Here is a 26,173-nt window from a genome sequence, read left to right as displayed (position 1 = left end):
GACAAATGGTAGTCTGCTATTGACATTTCTGTCCCTTGATGATACTTCTATCTGGCTTGTCTTTGCTGGTCAAATGCCTTAATTGTTCTGGCCTTTAATGCAGTCAAAGTTGGAGCAGGAGTGGAAGAGAGAAGGGAAGGAGCAGGGCTAACAGAGCATCAAGCTTGAGCTGTGAATCTGCAGGCAACGATCAACCTGTCATAATGTTATGATTTGTTCATTTTTATACCATTTATTAGCCTTTACTTGTTGTGCCATTTGGCCTCCAGGGCAGATAAAGTGTTGTCTAATTTGGTAGGTTTGCTTCTGTCAGAGTGGCCTCGACAGAGAAGGTGTTAGCTGTAGTGACAAATAATCAATAGCTGTCGTTGTCATGAGGAACGTGAGTAGTTGGGCCTTTCATCTGGAGGATTAGAGGTCTAATTGGATTGAGAATAGGGAGGGTGGGCTGCTGGATAACCCTGTCAGCTATGTGAAGCTGTCAAATGTCAGCCTTACTGAAAGGAAGGAGGGGATGGTTAGCTTTCAGAGACTCAAAGGAAGTCACATGAAAGCTTTTAAAAAAACTAATAGAAAAGTAGAATAGGCTAATATATGCTTTGACCTCTTGTTTAATTATTCGTCCCTGCCTTTAATGAACCTGTGTAACTTTAAATTATAGTTTTGTGAGACAGCGTTGGCAGTTTAATACCCATTCAGGTTAGTTCTTTGTCTTGAGTAAAAGTAACTTTATTACTCCTTTGGGGGACATAATCGCAAAAGATTTTAGATGTAGGAGAGGTAAATAGTCACCACAAAGGGAAAACTCCAGCAGGAATTATAAAGAAATTAAATAGTTTATTAAATTAATATTTTATTTTGCAGAAATGTTATAGTTACATTACAGATTCCTTCCAAGAGTTGGTTAATAATTTTATGCTGTATGAAGTGGAAAAATTATTGTATATTAACTATTGCATCAGCAGCAAATTTTGCATCTGAATTATTATGCTTCTTGCTCCTTTGCTATTTGGCTATTCCTTGAAGAAAATGTTTTTGTTCCAAAGGATATAAATTCAATGAATGAGGCATTAGTGTACTAGTAAATGTTTCAAAAGGCTTAGAGTGCTAATATTTTCTTCAGCAAGGTAAGTAACAAGGTAACATTTTAAGTGAACACCTGCTTAACATATAAAGCTGTTAAAACAGTGCTTTTCTTATGTACAGCTTTGACTTCATTTACCTCTCAATATGCAACTGCTTTCAAGAAGGTATTTGACTTGTCTGCGTAATTGTACTTTACTGAACGTAAAACTAAAAAGCAGTTGTAGCACTCTAAAGACTAACAACATAATTTATTAAGCGATGGGTTTTCGTGGGTGGTCTTTAAACTCAATACCATAATTCTCAGGAATAGCATTTTACACACAGAAGTTACAGAGAAGTAGCCATGTTAGTCTGTATCTTCACAAAACAATAAATGCAGTCCTGTAGCACTTTAATCATGCATGTAGCTGACCATGTCCTGCAAAGTGCTGAGTAGATTAGATTGCTATTGACCTTGGAATAAGAGGATTTTAAAAGCAAAAATTATAGTCAATCCATGTACATCAACTCGTGTCTTTTTACAATTGCTTTTCAACCTCAAAATCTGAATTCCCTCTGTGCCTATAGTTTACCGTTTTCTAATGGTTTTTCAAGCTCTTGGGTGAACCATGATTGATTGTTACTTTCCAAAGTAGGGGGCATTGAAACACATTTGAGCAATGCAGATCCAGTAGATATGAAGAATAAACAGTCCAGTCATTCTTCAGTGTGGCAAAGATGATGATCTTGTTCCTTCATAATTTTTTCTAGAGTCTTTTCCCCATTGTAAAACCTTCTGTAACTAAAGCTGGAGCCGTTTCATGGTGGCTTCATAGTTTTGTGGTGGTGTTTTCTGGAGTCACAATTTTGCTGTTCTTTTGGAATTCAAAATTCTGGTTGTGGTTAATGCTGATGTAACAACGCTAGGCTACACCAGTTAATGACAGTTCCTATTAAATAGAATAGGGCTTACTTGTGGGTTGCTGGAAGTGTTCTAAAAGTAGATCCCAATTTTAGTCATGAAAATACTGTGCATCATGTGGTGAGAGTGGTGTGGAAGCAGCTTTCTCCCAGGCAGTATCTGGCATCCCTCTTTGACTGATGTGACAGAGGATATGTTTTATTCCCATTGAAGTCCACTGCTGTTGTTTCATACCTCCATACTGATAAAAGCCTAATGTCTGATCCTCTGTTGCTACTTTGTTTTTTACAGTTTGCTTCTCAGACGTTTTCTCTGGTGTACTTGACAGCTGTTTCAAACCAAATCTTTACTGAACATAATAGTTTCTCTTACTCCAGTTCTATCTCTCCTCACTTCTGAATAACCATAGATGACTCCATTATTTTTACCAGCCTTTCAGCTTACAACCTCAGCACTTATTTGATTCAGTCAAATCTGAACTAATGGGATCTAAGTTTCTCAGTTCATCTGTGCACATTAGAAGCTAAGTGAAAAGCATTTAAATTACTTAACATCTAAATTCAGGCCATTTTTTTACTGAGATTTTATTTTTATTTTTGAGCCTGTAATCTACATCTCAATTTTATTATTAAGGGAAGTCTTATGCCAAAAGATATCTTAATATACCCTGGAGCAGCTGTGGCAAACTGTGCCCAGGAATGGTAAATTGTGGCCACAGATAGCGGTGGGGAGCAGTGGACAAAATATCTACATCAGCAAAATGTCCTGTGGCCCACAATGAGCTGTCCACCAGTGTTGAAGAGTCTGTTAAGAACAGGGGCAGGCCAAATGTGGCCTGTGGGCTGGTTCTAGCCTGCCAACAATTTAGATTTGGCATGCTGCAGGAGGAAGGAAGGTTCTCTGCGCTCTGCCCTGCTCCCAGCACCATCCTCTCAGCCATTTATTGGCTGGTTCCTGACCAATTGGAGCTGCAGTGGTAGTGCTTGAAGGTGCATTCAGAATGTGTGGCCAACTGTTGCCTCTCTATTCCGAAGGTGCACACTGAGATGCGCACACTGACTCCAGCAGTCAGCCACTTTGAGCACCTACGGTAAGCAGCTCCTGGCCACAGCCTGCGCCTGGCACCCCAAACCTGCTGCCTGGGTCACAACCCCCTCCTGCCCTCCAAACTCCCTTCTAGAACCTGTGCCTCCTCCTATATCCCTCACAGCATCCAAACTCCCTTCTTGACCCTGTTCCCCCTGCATCCTTTTTCCAAGTAAGAAAGCCCCTGAATCCAAACTTCTTACCAGAACCCACACCTTTTCCTGCATCCCTATTCCTTACCCATAACTCCTGTACCCAAACTCCATTCCAGATCCTGCATCTCCTCCATGAATATCACAGAAAAGTGTAGTCCCTGAATGCTTACATTTGTGGAGCGGCTCCCTCATCGAAAATTTTTGCCCGCTCCTGGTCCAAGAGCATGATCAGCCTGATATGTGGTCAACTGTGAACCAAGTACAAGTACATCATGAGAAAGCTGAGCCCAGTAGAGCCCGTGGATGTATTCAAACCACGAAGAGGGGAGACTAACTTAGAGGGCACAGTTATTTTAAACTTACAAACAAACTACTAATTGCTCTGTCTCATTTTGGGGATGGCAAGTGACTGGAGCTTATTTTGTAAGCAGAGATCAGGAAAATACCACTACCTTTCCTTTTTATATGATCTGTGCTGCCAACTGCCCACTTAAAGAATTTTCAGATTTAACAGCTGTTACTTTCTGTAATCTCTTCTATTTTGTTCTCCTAATTAATGATCATTCAAGCTGGTGTTATACACATGGTGCTTGTCTACATTAGTCCCCTTCTTCAAAGTAATCAGCCCAACTGGAGAATAGCAATGAGGTGCTGTGATGTATATGCAGCACCTCAGTGGGCTAATTCAGAGCTGCCACAGTGAGAAGTTCGCAACTTCGAAGTGCCAGCAAGCAGTGTAGCCGCAGGCACTTAAGTACCCACATAACTTCGAAGTGCCTTTACTCTCAAAAAGCTGCTGCTGCAAGAATTAGCCTGATGAGGTGCTGCATATGCATCACAGGACCTCATTGCTATTCCCTGTTCAGACTGATTACCATGCCCCGTTCAAAGAAGGGGGCTAGTGTAGATGCAGCCATTGAGAATTTTAAGTGTTACTTATTATCCTGGGAAAAAAGGTTATTTTAGAAATATTCTTAAATAATATACAGTGAAATGAAGACCATTAAGGGAGTGGAGGGGTCAAAAAAAAAAAAACCCACCCCTGTTGCTTACCAGCAGAGACTGTTCTGTAGTAAAGGAAGACCAAAACATGGCAAAATCAGGGAAACTTTAGGACTGTTGTTAAAGCAATAGTGTTATCTAGTGCAGGCATAAGCACTGTTTTTCTAATTCTTTTCAAGGTTGCTCTTATGTATCCATTGTTAGTTTTGATGCCAGAAGTTGACCTTCATATATTACAGTAAACTCTTTCATATACAGCATTCTGTCTTCTGAAACTCTCAAATAACCAGCATTTTAACCATAAATTTTAGTTGTTTTCCGTAAGTATGGTATAGTGAAAGAAGATACAAATGAATACAGCAAATACAGTATAAGTGTACAGTGTACAATACAACTTTTGGTAAATAAAGTACTCTGCATACATTTTTTGTTTTGTTTCCTAATCTTGTTTTTCTTAAGAGTTATGCATTGCTAGGTATACGTCTCTTACAAAATATTTAGAATATCTGGCAAATTCCTGATCCCAGGGCTGCCGGATAAGAAAGTGTTTACTGGAGCTAAAACCTCCTTTCATACACTCGTGAACCCATGTTGTGTGAAGTTACAGAAAATCTCTTCTCGTACCCTTCATTTTATTTTGTTCTCACGTGTGATTAGCAATTCTCAAGCTGTATTTGGCTTTGAAAATATTGGGTCTTAACCTGAAAGTATGATGCTCTTAGAACATGCTGCTGTACTTGAACAACATAGTTGCTCATCTGAGTAGGTTTCATCTTGTTCCACCCTTTCACTGCTCCCTCAGCATGTTTAGTACTAGTTTCCCTGGTATAAAATGACTTACTCAGCCCTGTCCCTTTTGTTTTGACATCTTCAGTCTAGATCATATTTTTTTTAATGGCTCTACAGATAAAAGTATATCCATTTGCTTGTCTTTTTGGAAATAGCATTTTTCACTCTCCAGAGCTCAACTTCCAGTTTGATTTTTGTAGTATAAGGGAAGATACTGTTTTGGGAACTTAGAAGCACCTTCTGTGTATGACTGTTTGTTTCCTCACTGATCATGAAGAACAAAGACTATTGCTGGACCATCAGCTACTCAGTTTCAAAGACTTCAAAATGAGGCAACTGGTATTTAGTATTTGGTTAATAAGACAGAAGGGTTATGTGTTTGGTTTTACCACTTATAATTGCAATTTGAAATAAATTAGTTTATGCTGTGGTTCTATAAATGCTTCAGTAAACACTGTAATAACAATAGATCATTTTGAAATGGAACACATTTCTTCTATATTGTCAAGGAATCTTCTATTGGGCATCTGACACTTCCTTAATCTGATGCTCAGGTTTGTCATTTGAATCAATAGTAAACCAGATAGGATGTCTTCAGCTTGTAAGACTATGGCTATAAAGGGTATTTGGAAAATAAATGCAGTTTTTATGGCTGTGCCACAAAGTCTGGGCGCGCTAATTTGTCATTTGTCTCTCCATCTGTCTGTAAACAGTTGGTTAAATGGGTGAGTTTTTGAAGAGTTAGGTGAATTATACTTGAGGCAAACTTGATCTTTAAATACATTATGTAAGTAAATTTTGTTGATTCCAAGAAACTGGCAGCTTGTGTTATTGTGTCTTAGTGTGAAACTTACCTTTTCAGAATAATGAACAGCTAGTCCTTTTTATGTATAATTGTAATGTTCCTTAGTTTGAATAAGTTTTTTTTTAATTGTTTAATACTGATTTTTTTTAAACTTTGAAGAGAACCATTTTTTCACATGTATTTAGAAGTAATTGATTGAAAGTGATCAATAGACCTGATATGCAGTTGTAATGAAAAGCTGAAAATATCCATTGCACATGTGAAGACCTCTTGAGTGGTAACCTTACAAATGAAATAATATATTCATGCATCCTAAGCTTGTCTTTCTTTCCTCCCGCCCCCCCCCCCCCCCCACCGTCTTGGTAATGTTCAACATATTTTGGAATATTTAAAATAAAGACATTTTCAACTTCCTTTCTTCCATGATTTAAGAGGTGAAAAGCCCAGTGATCTTTTAGAAATGCTAAGGCATTAACTAAGTGAAATAATTTAATTTCCCTAATACATAAGGGTTTTTGGACCTGATTTAATTTGAAAACCCCTCTATTGAATATGTCAACACAAAGTGGTTCCTTGCATATAACTGAGCCTCACGCTTGTCAATAATTGTTGCCAAAGGTAAATCACAATGCGGACTTCTGTCTATATTCCCTTGAAACCTTCCTCTCACCCACCAGATGAATTATCACAAACGCCTCCCAAAAAAAATAAAAAAGAGAAGAAATCTGCTTAGAAACAATTCTGCTTACCAAGTGGCCTCATTTTACAAGCAAGAGCGGATCCATGGTCCATTTATGACACTACATGCAGGAGTCCAAGACCTCTCACAGAAGAACTCTGTCCTGCCATCCTTATTTTCATTGCCTAGTACCTTAGCAGGCCCAAAATAGTTTTAAGAAGTGGTGATTACCCAATACAAATTATGGCAGTGTTCAAAGCGGTGCTACTTGAAGAGTAAGAATTACAAATGAGGATGTTAGAGTTAGAAGGATCTTCATTTGGGCTTACTACAATAATTCAGACTTTCTTTGGTGAGGGAAAATTCAAACACAGGTCATGGTGCACTTTAAACAAAAAAAAAAAACAACAAAACTGTGCGCGTGCACGCACGTGCATGTGTCCCGTCCATAAAGAGTAAAATGTAATGTACCTATAAAATGGAGAATATTGTATTCTTAACATCCAAATGTCACAATAGTTCCTCTCCTCCTTTTTAAAATATAAGTTGATACTTTGAAACAATTTCTTAACATATCTTGAGGGATTCTATATTCTGATTGCTTCTTAATAACCAATCCCAACTTGTTTTGTTTCCTCCTAAAATCACAGAAATAAAACTGGGATTAAGTGATGTTGATAGTCATTTGTAAAGTCTCCAGGGAGCACCTATATGTTGTGAAAAGTGAGGCTGATTATTTAATTTACCACAACATCCAATTGTCTACAGTTCTCCCATCATGGTATTAGTCATTAGGCTGCTACAGATGTCTGTCAAATGGAGTTTCCTTGCATTTGTTTAACTTTCTTGACGTCTCTGGTCTAACTTTTTTGAATTTCGGTTTTAATTTTTTGTTTTTTACTTCTAGGGCCTGATTTTAAGTACTTTTTGTTTGAGGTGTGTGTAAGAACTTCTGGCTGTGTAGTGTGCATGCCATCCTGGCTATGTGCAGATTCAGAATTAAGCATTAATTACATCCAGGAGTCTATTTGCAAAATAGGTTGCATTTGTAATTGCATACTACCAATTCAGTACAAAGTTTCTGAGACTCAGACCCTTTATTGGTAATGGGACAATAGCAATAGTTTTTAAACTCAGTTAAACCATTCTGTGCAAGACGCCATCCTTTTGGGAGCTGAGAAAGAGAGAACTGATTTTTCTTGTCATAATATATGCTTATGTAAAGGCAGGGTCATCTTCTCTTGTTTTATAGAGGTAGGTTCACAGACCTGGGAAGGAAATGAAAAATGTGTGTTAGAAATAATTTGATTTGAAGAACAATGTCTAAATTCATTGGGTAACTTTCATGTTTCCCTTTGTGCCGCTATCCCTAGCCTCAGAATATTAAAGTTTGATTTAGTAGAAATTGAAGGGGTCTTACCTGTTTCACATTTTCACTTGCATCTTGAGTTCTTTGATGTAATACTCTGTCTTTCAGCAGGCTCAGCAGTTATCTGGTAAATGTCAGATGTAATTCCTGCAAATTAATAAGAAAACATCACGTTTATAACCTTATTCTAAAATGATGTGGAGTGAAAACTAGCAGGAGGGAAAAAAGCTGTGGGTGCACACACATACTCTACTTATTTTTAAAAAAAAAAACTTTTTTGGCCTCGAAATAGTTATGATTTTTTTTAATCCTGTCATACTTGGAATATTTAAGATTAAGAAAATAATTCAAGGAGCATTTTACTTGGTGATATTTGTTTGGTTTTTTTTTCACTAATTCAGCACTGCATGACAAATCTTTGAAACCTCCGAAATATTATTTGGAATAGCTTAGTCTTCCTTCTGCCTAAAGCAGTGGACAAAGATTCTATAAATACCAATGGGATCTTTCACCTTCTCTCTCTGATTCTTGGAAGACTAGATATTTTGGGGACTTCTATCTAAATAGCTTTAAAGGACAGTGTGGGAAAACAAATTGATAGCAGTAGAAGAGAACAGTTGGAAAGTAGAATGCTAATTGCATTCTCATACTTGCAGTGTTCTTAGGTGGAAGCAGTTAGTTTTATTTGATATTTAGATAACAGAACGGAAAGCCAATTATGCCACTATGCAGAGAAGCATACACAAATTGTGGTTTGTGGATAAAGGGACTCCAGTAGTGAAGACACACAGATGCTTCTTTCCTTGAAAAATGTTGGGAAACAGCTTTTCTTTCTGGTTTTACAGCATTGGTCAGTTTCCCTTTGACCATATGCCACTTGATTGCTGTCTATTCCTATGGAAACCAGGATATCAAAGCCAAAGCTGCAAGCGGCACTGGAGAGAAATATTATAGGAGTTCAGCTAGAGATGCTGCTTAGCTGGTCTCAAGTCAGAGAGAGTTGTTCTTGGCTGATGTATTGCCTAAGATGCCTTGCCAGATGGATGAGCATCTTAAACTGGGAAACTGGCAAATAAAACTGCTATTTAGCTATTTGAGCCTCTTCCTCTGAGCCGAGAGTCTAAAATCCTTCTAGAAGAGTTACTAAAAGGATACTTTGTAAGATTTAGATACAACGTCAAGATTAGTGGTGCTGCTGTCATGGTTGAGTTGAGAGGATTAGTGGTACATCAGACATTTAAATTTGTCAGGCAGCAGCTTAATTTAGATGAAGATGTGGAAAGAAGAATTCAGTGTGGAAAGAAGAGTTAGGACCCAGAGGTTTATTGCTGTGCTGAACCTCAGTGGACTAATTCTGTAGTGGAACACCAAATATAATGTTGAGGATTTTTATTGCTAAACAGCAACAAGGAATCTTTGTGACAGGGTTAATTTTAACTATTAAGAGAGGCAGTTTTAATATTAAGGTTGGGTTTTTTATCTTAAAGCTAAGGTTCGTATTTTACAAGACTTACAGACCAAAACCAAATAAATTTGTACATAGAAATGAATAGTACTGTGTATAATCTGCATCAACCATTTCAGTCTGAGAATTAAATTGATTCCAATCCAATTTTTAAACATTACATTTTTTTTCTTGATGTTGTAATGAGCTGACTTTGCCTAGTTAAGAAAGCAATGGTTTGGGTTAAAGATATTTGTCATAGGTTGTAGGAGAGTATCAGCTACCTGTTTTAGGTTATGACTCTTACAATTGCTCTAAAATCCACTTGCTTTTTTGTGTCTCCTTGAAATTTGTTAGTTCACAGAGTTTAGCAGGAAGTTAGTGATCCAAATTGAGACTCACTTGCCCCAACCTTTCCTAAAATTTAGTCCCTCTGTGATGGATGGGAGGGCAACTACCCCCTTTTCTGGGCATCCAAGTATTCTGTTAACTACATTTCCTGTAAAGAGTTAAACCCAGAGATAGTGGGTCCTGCACTGGCAAGCAGCCAAGTAAGCCAATGGGAAGGGGGGAGGGATTTTTGAATTGAAGCACTTAACTGCTGAGTGAGTCTTTTGTGAGGTCAGAGGAGAGGTACATAGCTTAATTGAGCCTGAAGCCAGGCTTGGATGTTTTCAGTAGTATCAAGGCCTGGAAAGCAAATTTTGAATAACAGATATCCAAGTAGAAAGGAAATATTTAGTCAGACATGAGCAAGGCACTTTTTTATTTTGTGTTTGGAGGGGGACTTCTCAGGCTGGCTGATGTATCCCCCTGTACACTGTAACTTGTAAACTGAACCCCAGGGAAGTAACTCTGTGCTTTAATCGACCTTTTTGTTTGCTCTGTAACACCTAGCAACTAAGTATACTTTAAAAGTATGTCATCTTTGTTTTTGTTAATAAAATCACCTTTTTTAAAGCCATGATTTGATCCCTGTGTCCTAGCAGAGGTTGTGCGTGTAGGCATGTCTAATACTGAAAGGTCAGTTACCGGAGATCACAGTTCTTCTCTTTATCTTCAAGCGCTCTCCTAACAGAGGATTAAGAACTTGGAGTTACACCACAGAGGCATCCCAAGTGTGCCTTTCTGGGTTCTAAAAAGGGGTTTATCACTTGGGGCGGGGCGGGGGTGGCAGCTACCTTCCAAGGTCAGGAAGAGCTTTTAAGCAGAATCCTATAGAGGAAAGGTATTTTAAGGTATCTAGTGGGTCCCCACATTCTGCACTCTCCCCCTGCCCCACCCCACGAAGAAAAATAAATCTTTTAAGGGCTTACAGATTCTGCAGTTTCCCACACACTTGGGGATCAAACCATAGCTTCGAGTCATGAAGAGACTGTTCCACATTTACTCTGGGGATCCACTACACCTTCTGAGGAAGCTATATTGAAAGTGTTAGTAAAGAGTTTTGCCACAAAAGTAGGCATGAGTCTAATGTTTGCAGACTATAGCCGTGTCTACATGTGCACGCTACTTCAAAGTAGCGGCACTAACTTCGAAATAGCGCCTGTCACGGCTACACGTGTTGGGCGCTATTTCGATGTTAACATCGACGTTAGGCGGCGAGGCGGCGAAGCCGCTAACCCCGTGAGGGGATGGGAATAGTGCCCTACTTCGAAGTTGAACGTCGAAGTAGGGCACGTGTAGACGATCTGCGTCCCGCAACATCGAAATAGCGGGGTCCGCCATGGCGGCCATCAGCTGAGGGGTTGAGAGACGCACTCTCTCCAGCCCCTGCGGGGCTCTATGGTCACTGTGTGCAGCAGCCCTTAGCCCAGGGCTTCTGGCTGCTGCTGCAGCAGCTGGGGATCCTTGCTGCATGCACAGGGTCTGCAACCAGTTGTCGGCTCTGTGGATCTTGTGTTTAGTGCAACTGTGTCTGGGAGGGGCCCTTTAAGGGAGCGGCTTGCTGTTGAGTCCTCCCTGTGACCCTGTCTGCAGATGTGCCCGGCACCCTTATTTCGATGTGTGCTACTTTGGCGTGTAGACGTTCCCTCGCAGCGCCTATTTCGATGTGGTGCTGCGCAACGTCGATGTTGCCACCCCTGGAGGACGTGTAGATGTTATTCATCGAAATAGCCTATTTCAATGTCGCTACATCGAAATAAGCTACTTCGATGTAGGCTTCACGTGTAGATGTAGCTTATAAGACTTTTGGCTCACATATACAGACAAAATAGCCAAGGACTACTCAGAATGTTAATGGCTCAAAGGGATATACCCTGCCCATTAAGCCTGAGCTACACCATGCACTGTAGATTCAGACCGAACAAGTGGCAGAATCTGAAGATGAGATTAAGGCCTGGTCTACACAAGGACAGCAAGTCGATCACAGATATGCAGTTTTAGTATAGCTAGAAATGACGTGTCAATCAACTTTCTGGTCTTGTGTAGATCGGGGGCTCTTCAGGCTCATGCCAGTGTCGCTTAGTACCAGGGTCAATGGCTGATCCCAGAGGGACTGATATTTTTTTTTTTTTTTCTCCTCTCTGTCTTCACACACGTGGCAAAATTGAACTCTGGAAGATCGATTTGTGGCTCGGTGATCTTTCCATAAGTATAGACAAACCCATAAGCACATTGTACAGTCGGGCCTTGTTGCAGCACTTCTTTTGTTTTTCTTTTATTTTGGAGTAATCCAAGTTTAGTGTATGTCTAGTAGAGCTGGAGATGCCACCAGGCAATGCTTACTTGGCATTAATGAAGTTTCTTGTAAACATATGCGCTGTGTTTACACGAGTGCCTTCCTTTCAGAAGGGGTATGGTAATGAGTGAGGTAGAAAGATGCTAATGAGGGACTGCCATAAATATGCAGCACCTTATTAACATAATAGTGGCCGGGGTGATTTGAAAGTGCTGCTATCAAATCATGTGCTACCCATGTAGATGGGGGGCCTTTCAACAGGACTCTTCCCCCCCCCCCCCCCCGCCCCGAAGCTTTGAAAGCCCCTTCTGCCTAATACCAGATAGAAAAAAGGGACTTTTGAAGATGGGAGGAGGGGAAGTTTCTTTCAAAAGTTCCCCCCGTCAACATGGGTGGCATGCAATTTGAAAGTGGCACATTTGAATTGCCAAAGCTGCCATTATGCGAATGAGGCACTGCATATTCTTGGCCAGCACCTCATTAGCATCTTCCAACCTCACTGTTTACCATCCCCCTTCCGAAAGGAAGGCGCGAGTGTAAACACAGCTATGTAGAGAGAACTTATTGTTGTGATTAGCCTTACTCATTTTGTGATAGTACCTTACTTCCATAATAGTTCCACTGATTTTGGGGAGCATGGTACAACTCATTGTGTGTAAGGGTGACCTATGTGACCCTGTATAAAATACCCTACAGTGTTAAGAATCTTCTTAACCACAGGAAGCCTACTTATAGCAATATCTAGAAAATATTTTAATGCATGAAAAATCAAACCTCATTTGCAAATACCAAATTTCTCAAAACAGAGCAATCTTACCTAATTTGCCACTCTAAAGCATTCTGATGTGTAGTTTAGTTAGTATTTTTTACATTTGCTTTATTTTGAAAAAACAGTCAAGACTTAACAGTTAGCTGAGTCTGTAAACATTAGTATTCTACTTCTAGTATCTTAGGTGCTGTTGTAAATATTACATTTAAGGTACTTTGGAACAATGCTGAATCAAAAATCATGGAAGAATGAGAAGCGATAGTGTGTGTGTGTGTGTGTGTGTGTGTGTGTGTGTGTGTGTGTGTGTGTGTGTGTGTGTGTGTGTGTGTGTGTGTGTGTTGAGAGGGTTAGCCTGCTTCCTAAATGGTAGCTGACACTGATAGGTGTAGATAAATATTCCTGCCACTCTGTGTCAGTCTTAGTCATGATTGATGAATTGGGACATGCTTCTTCTATAGAGGGGATACAGTCAGAGAAAATGCACACCTCTTTTAACTGAGACTTTTCTTCTGCACTTAATTTCTTTACTTAGGAAAGTAAAACTCTTGAATGTGGTACAAATGACTATGCAGTTCTGTGACCAAGACACCATAATCGCTGCTCACAACTCCTTTGGATGTAAACATCTACAATTTTTCAGTAGTCCAATTCCTGAGTTTTTGAGCCTGCTCTGCTTTAAGTCAACTACATTAAAAGCTTTGTTATTTGGAATGGTGTGTGCTGGTTAGCCAAATATCCTGTTTAACTGGAAGAAGTGTGGGAGGAGGTGGAGGCCAGGGATGAGGTTTTTGAAATGCAGGATGAGGGGGCTGTGGGCTGAGATGTGGGGTTTCAGATGGCTGGATCTGGTTGGCACTCACCTCAAGCAGCCCACCCCCCAATGCAGGGAATGACCCTGCTGCCGTTTGGTAGAGATGCAGCTTGCAGCTCTGTGCACTGCCTCCTCCCTGGGTGCAATCCCCACAGCTCCCACTTGCTGTGTTCTTGGCCAATGGGAGCTATGGAGCTAGCATTCAGGATGGCGTGAAGCAGTACACAGAACCCCTGTGGCTGTTCCTCTGCCTATAAGCATCAGGGACAAGTTCCCACGTCCAGTGAGCCACTCAGAGCTAGGTAGGGAGCCTGCTGACTCCATGCCAACCAGATTTCCTGATAAGGTGAGAAACACACCAGTTTCCTGAGCTTTCTGGTCAGGGAAGTGCTGGAAAAAAACAGGTTTTACTGTATATTAATCCCAGCATGCAAAAATGGTCAGTCAGATAACACTATAATACATAAGAGTATGCATGTATACCTTTTAGAACCTTAACAAGTTGGTTGAGCAGTAAGAATCAAAGAATTTAAACTTTCCTAGAAAGAGTCTGATAGTGAGTAGCTGTTTAAAACAACACTTTTGGCATAGTATATAGCAGATCTCAAAACACCGCACAGTATATTTTTTTTATGCAGAACACCTGTGAAAATTTTCTTTAAAAAAAAAAAAAAAATTGTCAGACCAAACAACAAAACAAAAAATAAAAAACCCAAACAGCAACATATACTGCAAATCTCAAATGAAGTAATTTCATCAGGTATCACAGTAGTGAAGCAGTAACATTTTTCTCTGGTTTAAATAACAGAAAACATATACAAGTGCTGCATGTTGTTGCTAGTTGCTACACTGCCATATGGATAGTAGAAGAAGAGTGGGAAGCTAGCACAATGTTAGTCAACCTTGCTGTGTTGGCAGATTACTAGTACTCCTGCGAGATGTAGAAATATAACTGTTCAGGTATTTTCTGTTACTTTTATGATCATAAAATGGTTTTGTTAAACTTTGAATTATTTTTCCAAATGCATGTGGCACACCTGGGAGGAGTTGTTGGAGCATAGTTTAAGAAACACTGTTTTATAGTAACTTCTTTAGAATGGATGCTATTGTAATGTGAAATATTTGATGTTTCTTAATCTGAGATCAAGGAGCCGTTCATGCAATTCATTTAATGTTGCCTTTTTATCTGTTTTGAATATACTGTTTAAAATTAGTATTTGTATGTACTAATATATAGGCTTGTACTTATTTTAGAGAGCTAAGGAATCACTATTAATGAACATGTACTATTTATATTATTGGACATAAGCAACTGTTGAATCTCAATTGTAAGCTGGTAAGAATTTATCATCTTTGGAAATGCTTCTGGTTCAAAAGTTAGTGTATAGTCTCTATATTGCTCCAGTAGTTTAGTTTGCCTGGGATTTTTTTTACAGTCTTCAGAAAAGTACTGTAGACAACAGAAACTTAGGAGAAGAGTGCCCTCTTGAGGAAATCTCTTCAACAGGTGGATATTTTTCACGAATAAGCTCGCGCTCTCTCTCTCTCCATATAAATACACATATATACTTATACGTATACATATATAACATAAAATATATATATAAAGGGATAATTTAGCTATGGATAGCAAACTGTGCCATCACAAACCCCAAGATACTTCACAGAATTCAAATTATAAATTTTAAGTGGGAAAAGAAGTGAGTATAACTTAAATTTACATTTGACTGAAATGATAAATTATACCCATGCTAAGATGATCTTTAGAAAGCAACCTTGTTTTAACTTTCGGTTTTTGTTAAACTGAAATGTCGTCATATTGAAGAAATATTTTATTGATGAAAGAGTAATGTAATGAATTTCATTGTATTCCTTCAAAGCCAAAGCAAGTATTGAAGTCTTATGAACCTTTCCATTTTTGTAAGAGAGTAATTAGTTTGGGGTGAGGCTACTTAGCAAAAAATATTTTTTTAAATGATTAAAAAAAAATGCAAAGTCATAGTAAGTATATTAGCAAGCTGTATTGTCATGTGGAATACTCTGGCCTCCTGGATCTTTTCCTTCACAGCTGAAAGGATAGCCCTCCCTTTGGTCCCTCTGGTCTCTAAGTGCACCCTTTCAAGTTGTAGGTCTCTTGCTTTCCTTTGTCCGTGGGGTAAATACCAAGTTTCTGTCACTCTTATCCCAGGTCTCCGGCTATAGCTGTCTGTGTACCAACCATAATTGCTCAAAAGGCCTGGCTGGGCTTGATGTGTGTAACTTTCTTCTGGAACTTGTGAACAGTGGTTAATACAGGAGCCAGAAACCCTTTTTCAAAATAAAATATTGTTTAACAAAGGGGGACAGCAAAATACCCAAAAAACAATAAAACACCCTCAATTTGTCTGTCTGCCTCAGGCTATGCCTACACTGAGATGAATTTGAATTTATTAAAATATTTTGTAATGCTGGATTTTATAAATTCAAGTGAGTATCTTCATCTTCCTACAGTCTCCCCACAACGTTGCCATTGCTGCCATACTCAATCACCAAACAGCAACTTTTGCAGCAGCGCATTGTGGGAACCTATCCCACAGCTCCCTCATCCCTATAGCATTCTGGATATATTTGCTGGGGCAGCATGGGAAAAAATGCCCTACGAGTGGTTGTGGGTATATGATGTCATCTTCCCACATTGCATTGCCCTCATTACCCTCCTAAGGAAAGCAGACAAATTTTTCCAGGAGGAAGAAAGGAAAAATAGGTTATCACCAAAGATCATCAAGTGAACTGAAATCTCTTGCTTCTGCAACTGAATTCCTTTTCATAAACTGTACCTGAATTATCAAAGATTTTGCAAAAAGCAGCTTCTGTCTGCGTCCTCTCCACTAGCCCTGCTCCCTTGATTACACATGATCCCTGAAAATAATACAGGAAAAATACAAAGTATGAAGAAAGAGTAGGATAGTAAAGGTTTTCAAAAGTGAGATTTTTGTGAGGGAGGGCTTTTTGCTTCTCCGTCCTTTGCACACCTTTTGCTCCCTGCGGGGGAGAGAATAGAAAAGGTTAAGAAAAATGTTTTGGGTTTCTCTCTACGCTACAGCGTTCTCTAGCATGGTGGCTTGCCAAATTTCAAAAAGTGGTGGTGCTCAGGTGGGGAGGGCCATCCCTCATTGACAGGGTACTGGGCTCCCTCATTCCATGGCAGGGTTGGAGGATGAAAGGCCAGTTGATGTGGTCTCCAAAAATCTTTTTTTTTGGGGGGGAGAGGGGGGGCAAAGAGGATCTGTCTTAAGGTGGTTCCCCCTGGTGGCAGCAAGCCCCCAAAAATATTTTTAGGTGGGGGGTGGGAGAGGGTCCATGGCTCAAGGGCCCTGGTGGCTGCAAGTCCCTGAAAATCTTAGCTGCTGGGGGAGACTTCCCCTGATGGCAGCAAGCCTCTGAAAATATTTTTGGAGGGGTGGGGAGTCCATGGCTTGAGGGCCAGTTGAAATGTTGCCCCCCAGTGGCAGCAAGCCTCCAAAATATTGTTGGGTGGGGGGCAGTCCATGGCTTGAGAACCAGCTGAGATGATCCCCCTGCTGGCTGCAAGTCTCTGAAAAGCTTAGCTGCTGGGGGAGACTTCTCTCTGGCAGCAGCAAGCCCTTGCAAGTCTTATCCACGGGGGGAGATTGAGCAAGCCACTGAAAATATTTTTGGAGGGGTGTGGGGTCTGTGGCTCAAGGGCCAGTTGAAGCAGTTCCCCCAGGCGACAGCCAGCAACTGAAAACCTTTCCCACCCTGGGAGCCTCGCTGTGTGCAAGCCAGGACATGGTGCTGCCTGGCCGCCTGGTCCTCACTGAACAGTAGGCGTGTCTTGTTATTGGGTTGGGGGCTACCCACATGATGTGGTTGGGAATGGGAAAGACCCTGGCTGCATGGCACTTTTGGGGGAGGGTTGAGGGGCCCTGCACAAATGTAAACTGCAGAAAAGTTTCTTGGCCTCTCACACAAGCATGGCCCCCCACAAACAGCCTAGCTGCCATTTGGTGTGGCAGGGCAGGGGCTGGCACTAGCGAAGGGGGGGAGGAAAAAAAAGTGGTTATTTAGCAGGGGTAGAGAGAGAACCATGAACTCCATATTGAGACTATTTTTAGGGGGTAGATGCAGTTACAACACTGATAGCAAAGAAAGAAGTTTCTCAGCCTCTCATACAAGCACAACCCCACAGCCATGGGCTTTCTGGTGCCAAATTCAAATTTTCAGACTTCCTGTTACCTAATTCCTGCACACCTGGGCTACGTCTACATGTGAAGCCAACATCGAAATAGCTTATTTCGATGTAGCAACATCGAAATAGGCTATTTCGATGAATAACGTCTACACCTCCTCCAGGGCTGGCAACGTCAATGTTCAACTTCGACGTTGCGCAGCACCACATCGAAATAGGCGCTGCGAGGGAACGTCTACACGCCACAGTAGCACACATCGAAATAAGGGTGCCAGGCACAGCTGCAGACAGGGTCACAGGGCGGACTCAACAGCAAGCCGCTCCCTTAAAGGGCCCCTCCCAGACACAGTTGCACTAAACAACACAAGATACACAGAGCCGACAACTGGTTGCAGACCCTGTGCCTGCAGCATGGATCCCCGGCTGCCGCAGCAGCAGCCAGAAGCCCTGGGCTAAGGGCTGCTGCCCACGGTGACCATAGAGCCCCGCAGGGGCTGGAGAGAGAGCGTCTCTCAACCCCCCAGCTGATGGCCGCCATGGAGGACCCGGCAATTTCGACGTTGCGGGACGCGGATCATCTACACAGTCCCTACTTCGACGTTGAACGTCAAAGTAGGGCGCTATTCCGATCCCCTCATGAGGTTAGCGACTTCGACGTCTCGCCGCCTAACGTCGAAGTTAACTTCGAAATAGCGCCCGACGCGTGTAGCCGCGACGGGCGCTATTTCGAAGTTAGTGCCGCTACTTCGAAGTAGCGTGCACGTGTAGATACAGCTCTGGAGAGCAGCAGAGATAGGAGTGGCCAGAGCAGAGCACTGTGGCGCATTGTGGGATACATACGGGACACCACTGGAGGCTAACAAATTCAGTTCAAAGACATGGCGCTTCCAAGCTACCTTTCATTTGAACGTTCAAATTCAAACTTGACACTACACCCAGCTGGTTTCAACAATGTTATGATATCGATCTTAGTGCTCTGTAAAGTGAACTGATGGTCTTTACAGTGAAGACCGTGCCATTGTAGTGTTGAGCTAACTGCCTTAAATTAGAATTTATCTAATAGTATAGATGTAGCCTGACTTCCAAAACTTAGGAAGGCCAAACTGCTGTAGATACTGATACTGCTAAGCCTGTATCTGCCTGTTTCTTGGAAATAGACCTTCACAACGATCTTCCCCCCATCACCACCATCACACACACAGTGTTTGAGAAAAAATTTTAATGGGTAAGACTTTTTGGTTTTTTAATTTTTCCTAATGTAAAGACTATTAAGCTAGGTTTAAAAATCACATACATTTTATTTATGGGATTTCTGCCTTGCAGTACAGCAGCTAGTGATGGGGCTGAAAGGCTTTTTTGCAGATAGACTTCCTGCTGGAGAAACATTTAAGTAGGAAGTATCAGAGAGGTAGCCATGTTAGTCTGTAGCTTTGAGAACAACAAAAAGTCTTGTGGCACCTTCTAGACTAATAGATATTTTGGAGCATAAGCTTACATGGGCAAAGATCCTCTTCATCAGATGCATGAGTGGGGTCCCAGTAAAGGGGGAGGGCCAGAGCTGACAAGGTCTATTCAGCAAGGTGAAAGTGGCTCAGTATCAGCAGTACGTATCAAAAGAATCAAAAATCAGACGGGGGATGTGAGCCATTGTCAGCATCTAATGGGGAGCTATCAACACCCAGAGCAGAGAACCTGTCTTTGTAAGCTGAGCCACTTCCAGTCTCTGTTTAATCCATGGTTAAAGTGTCAAATTTTCAAATAAATTGCAGCTCAGAGATTTCTCTCTCCATTTGATTTCTGAAATTCTTTTGTTTCAGAACTGTCACCTTTAAATCTGCCACTGAGTGTCCAGGGAGGTGGAAATATTCTCCTACAGGCTTCGGTACATTACCGTTCCTGATGTCTGATTTATGTCCATTTATTCTTCTATGGAGAGACTGCTAAGCCCACATGTAGCAAGCACTTGGCTGAAGAAGATGGTTCCAATGAAGTTAAAGAGAAAAGTAAAAAATGTTTAGAAACTCATCATCCAGAATTCATAAACAAGTCATTTCTAAAGAAACAGCTGCTCCTCAAAAGCCTTAGCAGCATCTTATGTTGGCTATGTCTACACTAGCCCCCACCTTTCGAAAGGGGGATGCTAATGAGACACTTTGGGAGATGCCAATGAGGCACTGCCATGCTATTCATGGCAGTGCCTCATTAGCATAATGCCAGCCACGGCAATTTGAAAGTGCCGCTTTTGAATTGTGTGCCGCACATGTAGGTGGGGGCCTTTCGAAAGGAACCCCCAATCTTTGAAAGCCCCTAATGCCTAAAACCAAATAGGCCTACTACTGGAGCCACTGCTGGGGCCGTGCACGTTTTTCCCACCAAGCAATGGGGCATGTGCATGGAGTAGGTGTACAGCACTCCCCTCGTGTGGCTCTAGTAGGAGTTGCGTTTAAAGGCTCCAAAAGCTGCATGTGGCTCCAGAGTTGGAATTGCCACACTGTGGTGTCCTGTTTGCCACATGTAGCTAGTGGCAAATGTATAGAACACCCTGGGTCTAGCATAATTGAAGTGTGATTTTGAGATGCCCATGCCATGGCGGCGGCAGCAGCGTCTTCAAAAGTTAGGCATTCACCTTTATAGCTGGGGTTAAGCATGTTTTCAAGAAAAAGAGGTGGAGCTAGTGTTTGATCCCTTTGCCTCTTTATTGTTGCAGTTTAATTTTCTGGTGAGGTATTTCTTTTGTCAGCGTCTCTTGAATTGCCTTCCAAATTACAATGCAGCAGCAATTTTTCTGAAGTTTAAGATTATGGATAATAGGTTTCAGTATACTGAACATATCCTCTACATTCCTCTTTAACCCACTGTTAGATGTGTTGATGGGATGCTTCCATCTATTTAATTACAATTTTCTTCAGAAAGTTTTACGAGAAAATAAGCCAGTTCTTTACAGATTCTTCAAAACAATCAGCCATAGAATTCCGTCAAGCATTTTGAGGGTGAATTAGTTTGGATCCTCCTGCTCTCTTCAGTGAAGCTGAAGCTAACTGTTTGTCGTGGAAGTATTTTGTGATTTCAAAAACACTTTTTCTTTTATTCCCGAAGAAGACATACTTAAGTTTTTGGCTGAAAAGCTTTATTAAGTGGGCACTGCAGCCTTATGCTACTAAGGAGCATACTTCTGTTTCGTCTTCAAAGTATTTTCTCATCTTTGCCAGATTTGCAGCATTGTCTAGGACAAAACTACACGTGTGAATTTTTGTTTAACGAAATGCAAAGCTTTCACTGCCGCTTGTTAAAAATGCAGTAAGCTCTTTCATATCCAGTAGCCCCGGGACTGGGAGGTTGCTAGATATTCAAATATTCTGGACAAGAGAGAGGTGTACCTATAGCAGTACAAACACTAAAGAAAAACAAGATTAGATATTAAGAAACAAATAAAATGTATGCAGAGTGCTTTATTTACCAACAGTTGTATTGTACACTGTAAACTTATACTGTATTTGCTGTATTTATTTGTATTTACTTTCACTATATTGTGCTTAAGTAAATTTTAGTTACATTTTCCTTACAGTTAAAATGCCAGTTACACTCATCCCTCGCTATACGAGCACAGTTGGCTCCCAACTTTCTGCTTGTAGGTGAAAACTCATAAGAGGGACATTAAATTACCATTAAGATACATGTAGAAGTGCCTGATTGGAGTATTAGGAACCAAACTCAGAAAAGCAGTGGCAGCAGGTGGCACTGCTTTGGAAGTGTGAGTGAACATTGGGTTGGAGGGGGGGTTGGAGAGGGTTAAAGGCTGGGGGTAGTTTGGGGCCGTGAGTGGGAGGGAGGGTTAGAATCTGCAGGCAGCGCTGGTGGAGAAGGTGGTGGCTTGTTCCTCCGGTCTGCAGTAGAGGTACGGGTAGAGGGGTGAAGCGGGGAGGGAGGTTCGGAGGGGGACAGGGTGGATGTTGGGAGCAGGCTGGTGGGGGCGGGGGATGTTGGAGCAGGGTCGGACAGGGCAGGGGGAGTGTTGGGTTCCGGCTGGGTGGGACTGAAGATCTCCATGTGCCCTGTCTAGGCACCCCGCAGTGGGCTCAGCTCCAGCCGCGGGGCTGGGAGTCTCCTCACCCCCAGGCCAGGGACCCTGCAGCGGGGGTCAGCCCACACCCCGGCTAGGGACCCTTTGGCTGGCTCCGCTCCAGCTGCAGGTCAGCCTGCACCCCAGCCAGGGACCCCGCAGCTGGCTCGTATGAGCCGGGGAAGTTCACTTGGATAGTGAACAGTGGTGAGCATATGCATCCCTCGTTTTAGCGAGTATTCTTAAGTAGAGTACTCGTTAAATGAGGGATGAGTGTATTTGAGAGTTCCAGGTACTAGAATGCTCAATATGAAAGAGTTTACTGTATTATGGTGTGTGGGCATTTTCTGAGATACGTTGTTTCTGAAAGATATGAACCCCATCATATGTTGTCTCACAGACACACATTACTGAATCATTGTATAAATTACGCCACCCATCCAAGGCTTAAACTGGTAAATTTCTCCGCAGTATTTCTTTTACACTATTCAGGTTCCTTTTCCTACATTGTGTCTAGCAACCTTCCACGAAAATTGATCAGTGCATGCCAAAATCTGGATGAGGATATCTGGAATTCAAAGCAGACTGCAAAAGTCTCTGAAAGAAGGTCTGGAAACAAGATGGAACATCAAACTAGTCATATTTAAGACAATCAAGGAGCAGAGGGATAGAAGATATGGAATTTTGACTGAAAAGGAGAATAGGATGAGGCTTACTGGTTAACCACTTACACTTCAGCATGCCTACTGCAGATGTACTTAATGTCTGTTTTCTGGTCCCCAAAACTCAGGGTATCACATGGGTTTTCCATTAGACTGCTAGTCTACATAGAGCTTATTTGATTAAATATTTTAGGCCTCAACGCTTATACTAATGTCTTACAGGATAGAAGCCTGTAGGTTATTTGGATTACTGCAATCTAATGCAAAGAAGAATATAATACAGCAGTGACTGTAATGAAGCAGGAATCGTGTAGTAGTAAATATAACAACGGCAAACTAGCACACCGGGATACAGAAACACGCACAGTCCTTGTATGCTTTGTGAGATGGCTTGCTGCTGCAGGGACAGTACAAAGACAGATACAAAAGGCAGCTAGTGGATTGTGGATTGGATGCATGTAGTTTTTGGCAGATGAAGATAGGATGCAAATTTATACTTTTTCTTCCATGCAGGACTCTGTAGATGTCAGCAAGCTGACTGAGGCTTATGCTAGACAAAGTTGAGGTGATACCACTGGGGAGGCAGGACTGGCTCCCATCCTATCCAATAATGAGTGAGTTTGTGACTGTATTGTTTGTCGGGTCTGTAGCTGGAGATGCTTTTGGATCCTAAGAAGGAGTACCCTGTCCCTTTAAGGGAGAGTCTGGAGCCTGAAGCTGGAACAGGGTAAGGTATAATCAAGGAGGCGTTACCGTAGAGAGAGGCTTTATAAACAGGAAAAGGAAGCCAAGTGAGGGAACAGGAAACAGCATTAATGAGGTCTGCACTGGTGATGGTTTCTCTAAGGCTTCTCGGGAAGCAGCCTGATTAGATTCAGAGGCTTGGTGTTATGGATGTTATGCTTAGGTCATAAGGTGAAGACTATATCATTTTGGGGGTACGGAACTTCTAATTTGCGCAGGTACTTCGAAGTGCCTGCAGGTACACTGCTTGCCACTGCTTTAAAGTTAGCAACTTAGAAGTTTGCCTGGCAGGAATTATGCTAATGAGGTGCTGCGTAAGCAGCACCGTGCCTCAGTGCTGTTCTCCACTCTGGCTCGTTTACATGTCCCCTTCGAAGTTTTGAATGTTTTCAACCCTGGTTCTCTGAGTTTTACTTGGTCAGATACAAAAGTACTCTTCTGTCTCCTACTTCATCTCTGTTTAGAAGAAAAAAATGAAAAATTTCTACATTGATCAATTTAACTAAATTGTCCACAAAATTCATAATAAACCTCTTCAGTTAAACCCCACCAACTGTTGTTGTAGGGCCAGTTCCTGCAGCTGGATCCAGCTGTGTACACAGGTCAGCCAATGTACACTTCCAGGTTTGGGGCCATATTTACACTGTACACCTGGAGAGTTTACATGCAATTTTGTTTCCTGCCTTTTAGATGACCTGAAGATAGAAACTGTCACTAGCAATAGGCTTTTGCAGTCTGACAGGGTTTTTTGTTTTGTTTTTTTTTCATTTCATCTTCTAACTTTTTGGATATCTGAACTTCTGTGAATTCGTTGTTATTGAGGTCTCCACTCTCATGTTTTCTAGAAGAGAAGATCTTTGCGATTAGGTAGCAGATAATCTTTTTCTCAAAACTGTAAGTAATACAGCACCACAAGTGGCATTATTAATAAGGGAAGAAAAACATTAAAGTAAGATATCTGAATTAATTATGAGATTTGGAAGAACTGGCATTTTAGCAGCAGCAGAGGTTTTCATACTTTGAAAAGAGGAGTTTTATTATAGATTTTGTTTCTTAGGGAGAGGGATTTGTTAATGTCTCGGCTTGTCACAGGAAAACTTAAACAGAAGGTCTGACTGGTGAGGAATATGTCTGTCAGCAAGTAAAAATAGGAGTGTTTTCATTACTTGGTGCCAGAGCAATGAATGGGGGATAATGATAATGCATGCTTCTTTATTTTTCTGTGTAATATGTTTCAACTTTCACCCCCTCTCAGGTCCTCTCTTCAGTTAAATCCTTCCAAAGAAACCTCACACTACTTCTGTAAACACTTCCGTAATTGTCCACCAAGGAGAGAAATTCATACTGTGTGCATACAGAATAATATGTAATTAGAAAGCTATATTGAACACAGCAACTTACACAATCTTCAGTGAGAGGAAACTATAGTCACTATGTGTAAGAATAAAGGCCAAAGACTTTGAGCATTCTTTTCCACCCTTCCATGAAGAAGGTACCTATATGAGAAGTGTTGCTGTCACCTTGGTTTCTGTGAGAAGAAGCTATATGCATGGGCACAAGGAAAAGTTCATCATCTCTGGATTGTTTGTCTTCATACAGAGCAGAATAGCTGAGCAAGGAGGTGGAGATTCCCAGTGTTATTTTAGGTAGCCTGGAAAGATGTTTGGGAAACAGGCAGAACAGCACATCTCTGCTATGAAATTGCAGACTGTGAATCCATTATAAGATAAATTTTTGTGCTATGGGAGTTCCTATTTGGCACTGAGTTGGTGAAATGTAATTATAGAATGTACTACCAGTTTGGGTGTCTGACCTGCTTTTCGAAGCATTCAGGGAGGGGAAAGGGTGTCCCCACATTCAGGGATGCAGATACAGCATGTTTCTGGAGTGCAGTATTCTCTTCTTGGAGTCTGACAGTCCAGCCCAGAAGTGTACTGAACCAGTCAAGTGTACTGCATACAGCATTTTCTTCATGGAGTTAGGGAATCTGCACATCCAGGGTCTGGCTATGCAGTGAGAGCTGCAACACTTGTGTTCTCAGGGTGGGAAGTTTCTCTTGGAGATGGTGAACCCACTGAGACGTTTCATTGCCTGTTGAGACATGCCAGGAATGAGATGACCTGCTGCCTCTATTTTCTCACACAGATGGCCTTCAGCCTGGGATAAGGCTGATCCTGGGGCAAGGGTCTGGGCTTGAGCAGGCTGAGGCCAAATTTGTGGGTGGAGGTCAGTATCAGAGATCATAACCAGTGTTGGAGTCTGACCATCAATTTGGACTAAGAACCCCAAGTCAGAGCTAAAGTGGCTGCTGGGAGCTCAGGAGCAGAGTCATAGTTCGCTGGGAATCTGCACTGTTGCCTGGGTGCTTCTTGGAACACTTTGTGGACTGTTGTGAGGTCAAAGGATCACTCATGAGCCTCTGGCACAGCTCTCAGTTGGAGGCTTTTGGGTGGGATTTCATGTAGTGTACACATGTTGTGATTCCTGGATCACAAGAAAGAAATAAGTTACAACTTGCCCACTCAGGTTCAAGTTCTGCCCATCATTTCAGCAGGCTGGTATTACTTTATCAACATAAATACAACAGTGATGTCTCAACACTCATTTTTTGCTTTGATTAAGTTATTAGAACTAGTTTCTTAAAATTATATTTTTCCTTATCCAGGGAAATTATCGCTTTATGAAACTGTTACTTGCTCGTAGAGCAAACTGGATGCAAAAAGATTTAGAAGAAATGACTCCTTTACATTTAACTACCCGCCACAAGAGTCCCAAGTGCTTAGCTTTGTTGCTGAAATACATGGCACCAGGAGAAGTGGATACACAGGACAGAAACAAGGTAACAACTTGATGCTTTAGTGACGACAATTGTGACCATTTCAATGCAATTCCAATTCATAAATCAGATAAAAGTAATATATGTTTCTTTCATAGTTATG

General features: G+C 41.5%; 1 protein-coding gene across 8 annotated transcripts in view; it reads left to right on the top strand.

The window, feature by feature from the left end:
- INVS (inversin) overlaps positions 1–26,173 on the top strand; it is a 178,154-nt gene that overhangs the window by 32,997 nt on the left and 118,984 nt on the right. For all 8 annotated transcript variants that reach the window (XR_012644533.1, XM_074987955.1, XM_074987954.1 and 5 more), the window contains one exon: positions 25,900–26,073. Coding sequence is in view for 7 of the 8 variants with exons in the window: in XM_074987955.1 (XP_074844056.1) it covers positions 25,900–26,073 (174 nt within the window). In the remaining variant the exon portion in view is untranslated. The remainder of the gene's footprint in view (positions 1–25,899; positions 26,074–26,173) is intronic.

The sequence above is a fragment of the Carettochelys insculpta genome, chromosome 2 (genome assembly GCF_033958435.1).
Source record: "Carettochelys insculpta isolate YL-2023 chromosome 2, ASM3395843v1, whole genome shotgun sequence".
Lineage (NCBI taxonomy): Eukaryota > Metazoa > Chordata > Testudines > Carettochelyidae > Carettochelys > Carettochelys insculpta.
The sequence above is the reverse complement of the archived record's forward strand: the minus strand, read 5'-3'. Positions and strand labels throughout refer to the sequence as shown.